This window comes from Protobothrops mucrosquamatus, unplaced genomic scaffold, assembly GCF_001527695.2.
Source record: "Protobothrops mucrosquamatus isolate PMUCROS unplaced genomic scaffold, P.Mucros_1.0 scaffold2515, whole genome shotgun sequence".
NCBI classification, from domain to species: Eukaryota; Metazoa; Chordata; class Lepidosauria; order Squamata; family Viperidae; genus Protobothrops; species Protobothrops mucrosquamatus.
The window spans coordinates 117,959-123,688 of record NW_015388579.1 but is presented as its reverse complement, the minus strand read 5'-3'; the positions used below and the strand labels follow the sequence as shown (position 1 = coordinate 123,688).

General features: G+C 42.2%; 1 protein-coding gene across 1 annotated transcript; it reads right to left on the bottom strand.

Annotated features, from left to right (window-relative positions):
* Positions 1–235: 235 nt before the first annotated feature.
* MCRIP1 (MAPK regulated corepressor interacting protein 1) lies at positions 236–5,261 on the bottom strand. The gene is made up of 5 exons (XM_015825162.1): positions 5,189–5,261; positions 4,567–4,627; positions 3,951–4,069; positions 3,424–3,525; positions 236–1,242 (listed from the first exon to the last, which is right to left on the bottom strand). The coding sequence occupies exons 2-5, from the start codon at positions 4,572–4,574 to the stop codon at positions 1,178–1,180; spliced, it is 294 nt and encodes a 97-aa protein (XP_015680648.1). The 5' UTR covers positions 4,575–4,627; positions 5,189–5,261; the 3' UTR covers positions 236–1,177.
* Between the last annotated feature and the right edge of the window lie 469 nt (positions 5,262–5,730).

The window sequence follows — 5,730 nt, the reverse complement described above, 5'->3', positions numbered from 1 at the left end:
GAGGGTGAGCTGGTTAGCTGAAGACCAAGCTAATAGTGACTTTGTTTGCCACTAGCCAGGGTCAACACAAAATAATGATTAGGAAGACTAATAGAAATATTATCACTACAGTAACTAGAGAAAAAAAAAGATATTCACCTTTTGTGGCTTATTACTGGCCACAAAAAGAATATAGAAGTAGACAACTAAGTGAATTCCACTTTAAGAATGCAAGATAAACTCACATAACAGAGTGTCAAAATGACTAAACAGTTTTATTTACAACACCCCTTAAAGACAGACACAATTCAAAGGGGGACATAACAAAGGGAAAGAAACAGCCACCATGCCCTTTCCTACCTATTTTAGGTAGGATCCCCAACACCAATGCCTGGGCTAGACACAAGCATGGGTACTTCTGCCACTTGCTGGTGAACAGCACACACTAAGGCTGTCCCCAGCCCTGCTGGGGCACGGGGGCTGGGCTCTGGGGCTAGCTCAGAAATGCCACCTCCCCCCCTGGCTGGGGATGCTAGTCAGCAAGGTATAAAAACCACAGAATCTGGCCCATCTTTTCACCACATGGTAAGGGAGACCAGTCAGATTTATCCAGGTACAGTTGAATCTCAAAACGTTTGCCCTTGGGAAACTGTCCTGGGCTTGAAGCTTCTGTTGTTCGGTTCTTCTTCGTCACTGTACCAACGGGCTGAGCAATATTGTTTCGTTCTTCAGAGTCAGACAAAGGCTCAAGCATTAACAGTCTAAAATCTCCTGGTTTGCATTGGCAGAATAGACTACACAACCACTGCTGCTTCTTTCCCATCAGCCTCTCAGATTTTCCCTAAGAAGGGCTGGGTTTTGAGAGGGCTTTAGGGAGAGTCTAGGTCTGGTGGTTCCCAATGCTGCTGTCTTATTTCACATGTAGACAGACAGGACACATGCCAGCCACTCGGCTATCGTCAGATTAAAATGTCATTTACTAAGGAAAAGGAACTCCTGGGCTCAATTCTAGAATGAAGAAAAGGCAGCCCAGGCCAGGGAATGCTGAGAAGGGAAGGCAGAAAGCCAATCCTTCCTAGGAAATTCAGAGCCAGCCCCAGGCACAATCCAGACCTAAGGAGGAAACCAACACAAAGTTATCAAATTCATGTACCAGTGGCCACATGCCAACACTGGGGCTGGGCCAGCCCAAGTCACTTTAGGATTTCTTAGAGTCCTGTGTGTTCCGTCGCTTTAGGTCGCTCAAGTCAACAGGTTTGAATGCTGTCAAAAAAAAAATAAAGGAAAAACAATTAGAATAAAACTCCAGATTCCCCAACTTAATTTCTTCAACATTCCTACTGACTTTAGCAAGAAGAAAATGGCTAAATTCCCCAACATCACCTAATTAATAACACTTTAAATTCTAATATGGGCCATAGATAACTGGGACATCTAATTAAAAGATCTGTATGCTACACTATAAGTTCTATTCAGTGTAAGAATCCATAGCTATCTTCACAACAATGCAACCAACTATGTATTTAAAGAATTGAAATGTCCACCTAGGAATCATAATCTAAACTGTGCAACTAGAAAATCTCGTAACGTAAAACTGAGCAAGGTTAAATGCAATCTTTCAAATACATATTTGAATTTATGCAATCATCAAATTCATAGAGGTTAAAATTAATGGCTATTAATCATAAGCAAGAAAAAATAATGTTCAGTAAAAGTTTATATAGAAAAATGCCATTCTTTATGCTTTTCCTCTGAACTTCCTAAGTGCATTCATTTGATCATTACTATACAGTAAATAAAATGTTGGACTAGAATCATAATACTGGGATATTAGATAATATTAGTTAGGCCAGTGGTGGCGAACCTATGACACAGGTGCCAGAGGCGGCACTCAGAGCCCTCTTGGTGGGCACACGCGTCATCGCCCCAGTCCTAGGCCTTCAGCTGGGTTTTATAAAACCTTTTCGCTTTAGGCCTCCACCGCCATGTGCAAAAAAAAAGAAAAAAGGTTCAATCAGTCAATTTCAACTTCTCGTGGGAAAAAAAAAGTTCTTGCAAAGTTGGAATTGATTGATTGAACTTTTTAGTCCCACCCAGTCTGCCGTTACCACTGCAGCCATGCCCACCCAATTGGCCACACCCACCCAATGGGCCACACCCACTCAAGGGGCCACACCCACCCGGCACTCGACGATGCATAAGTGGGTTTTGGGTTGCAATTTGGGCACTCGGTCTCTAAAAGGTTCGCCATCACTGAGTTAGGCCATTAAGTTTAACTTTCTACTCTGTACAGGAGTTTAAACTAAAACCCCGAAGACAGGTACAGTTATTTGTTCTTGCTTATGATTTAATAGCCATTAATTCTAACCTCTATGAATTTGATGATTGCATAAATTCAAATATGCATTTGAAAGATGCATTCAAATCTCGCTCACTTTTATGTTAGAGATTTTCTAGTTGCACAGTTTAGATTGATTCCTAGGTAGAATTTTCTTGACCTAACAAGAGTCACTATGTTATCATAGTGTATATTTTTAAACAGAGTTCTCTCCATTCCCCTGGAAACTTCGTGCAGTATTTTGCTGATGGTGAAAAATATTGAAAACCACTACAATACATGAATACATTTTTAGTGGAAGACAGCAGGACCTTGTCAAAAGGAAGTTCTGTAAAGAGTATATTTTGTCTAGGGGCTCACATATTTGCATATAGCAGTATATTTATTGCTAGAAAAAGAAATATCAACATCTTGTATTCAATAAATTGATTTTGAGATCTTAAAGAATCTCCAATTTTTGCATAAGCATATTTGCAAAGAACTGTTCCTCCAAAAGTTATTTTTTTAAAACACTTATATTCCACCATTCTATTACTAAGACATCTAACCCAGCTAATAGTGAGACCAGATATTAAATTATATAATATGAAACTATGACCAATGACCAGCAAGAGACAAATTAATTTTCAAGTATCATCGTTAACAATGTGCCAAAATCCAAAGACAGAAGGAAATTTCAAAGTCTAGGACCAATTATATAAAAGATGTTGTTTTATGTATCCATTTGCCTCATTACTAATGCTAATGCTAGTAGTGTTAATTACTAGAAGAACTTTGAGCTGTAGTTGAAAGAATATGGAGCATATAATTCATGGAAGAAAAGGGGCTAACTGAAACAGAAAAAGATAGATGCCAAAGTATCATGACTCTGGACTATCTGTACATCTGAAAGACAACTAGCACACACAAAATTAAACCCAGTAAGTAGAAGCCAATTAATATCACAAAGTACTGAAATTATATAGTTTAAGCAATGAACTTGCAGAACACATTGAAACGTCTGATTTATCTTTAAATGCATACCCACATAAAACAATGTGTAATTTATACTGGATGTCAGTAAGTTTGTAATTGAAAAAGAAAGTATCTGACTGTATAAAACTCACCCTTCAAAGTTGGATTTGGTACCTTCTCCACATATTCCTCTACAAGAACCCGTTCACCACCCGCCATTTGACTGCGGAGATCCCGCTCCACAGATTGCCAGGCTGCAGAAAAGGGAGAATATTAAGATAGGAAAATATTTCATATGCAGACTAAGGAAGCTCTTTCTGACTGAATGTGCCACCTAAACACTAACAGTGATTTTACGCTACAAGAAATATTTAAAAAACCAAGAAAGCATACTGTTTGCAATTAGAGGAGGACCTCATATACAGAACTTTCAATGCTGGTCTGTCAATCCCAAACATTAGATTCACGTATAAATGTTTCTGACTTTTAAAGAGTCTCATTTTCAGTAAATTTTCTCCACTAACTCATGGCTATGTTTAAAAAAAAACATAAAATATGGGGAAAAAATGACACCAGTACTTGTTAAATGATATGTGGTACATAAGTAATATACATGATAGAAGGCGGCATAATTTGCCATGATCTAGCGGAAATGCAGCAAATGCTTCCCCCTTGGCACCTTCATAGATGAAACGCACATTCTCCTCATGTGCAGGAGTGAAGATCTCACTGCTGTTGCTTGGGGAGCGAGGACTGCTGTTTCTCTTGCCATTGTAAACTACTCTGGAAACAGGGGAGCTAGAAAAGAAGGAGATAGGTGACAAAATTCTGATCTTTGGCAAAATTTAAAAAGCAGCATTTTAACTTCAGCCACTTTTCTTCAAATCTGATTACAATTCCCATCAATCCCTATGGCCAATGCTCTGGATTGATAGGAATTGTAATTCAAGCGTTAGGTTCCAAGAGTTAAAATCATTCAGTATGTTCAGGTCTTTTCAAAGAAAAAAAATACCAGTGTAAGCAACATATTATTTTCTTGACTGTCAGTTACATGTCACTTTCTCATTTTCGATGTGCTGTGGGAATACAGGATTACCAAACCTAAATTAATAATCAATCCAAGATTCAAACAATTATCCATCACCATCAGACAACTTACACAGGACACCTCTATAGCTAAACAATTTGCCTGCCTTCACCAAGGAAGAACAGCTGGCTGGAAGTCCTAAAGAAGTAATAATATATTCTACTAATGTGTTTGGTACCAGTACAAATTCAATTGTCATCTTTCTCACCTTGTCATGGCTGCCTCTTGCCCAGCCCTGGCCCAGGTATTGGAAGGATAGGTTGGTGATGCTATATAAAACAAAAAACAAAAGACAAAGGCTAGAACAAAGGCTGAGCTGGCTGAGGATGGGGTCCCATTAGCTACACATGGGGGAGCAAATTACTTTAGTAACTGAGCAGGGATAAAATTCGTGCTCAGCCTTGTCATTCTAAGGCAGACTGGATTGCATGAACTGCTTTAAATACCAGAGGACCATTTCAGCCACTGTTTAACCACATTAATATATTTACACCATCCCTCAAGCCTCTAATCGTGCAAAGCCCCAAAGACTCCCAGATCCCCCATAGCAATCCTCCCGCTCTCTTCGGGGTCTTCCCAATACGGGAACTCTCCCATATAGGAAAGAGTGCTTGCTGCTCCCTTATATCTCTGCACGACTCTCCTTAGCTTCGCCCACCGGACCCCGGAAAAGAAATCTAGCCTTGGAAATGGGATGCCAGCGCTGCCCAGAAGGGAAAAGAAGGGAAGGGAGTCCGACTTTCTTCCTCTCCCCGGCGCCTATACGAATTGCCAGTCCGGTATGGAGCTGGCCCGGCGCTAGGCCCACTGCCCCAGAAGCGAATGAATACCTGTGCGGGGTCAGTTCAGCAACGCAGCGGGGTCGGCACCGAGGAAACGGACGATCAGAGCGCCTCCCTTGCTTTGCCTTTTTTTTTTTTTTTTTTTTTTGTCCCACCCTTCCAACTCCTTCACCTGGGCCCGGGCAGATCCCGGCCCTGACTTCGCTCGCTGATGCCAGGCCCGGGCGGAAGAGAGCGCCTAGGCCGGGCTGCGCGTGCGCACTGAGGGCGAGTGGGTCCGGAGAGCCCCTGCCCCGCGTAGCCGCGGGAGAGAATTGCCATGGAAACGGAGCGGCGGGGCAGGGCGCGGGGAGGGGTAGCCATGGAAACGGGAGTCCGAGGCAAGCTCTGGGGAAAGAGAGCGGATCTGGAAATGGGGAGTCGGGGGGGGGTGTGTGTGGAGAGGGACGTTTTGGTTTAAGTAGCACTCTGGGTGCCCAGAGGCAAACCGAGGAGGCGGCATGGGGGGGGGGTGCGGATGTTACCTGGCGGAGAGTCAGAGGGCAGTTCAGGGCAGCGCGGGGGGGGTACTTTTTNACGTTTTGGTTTAA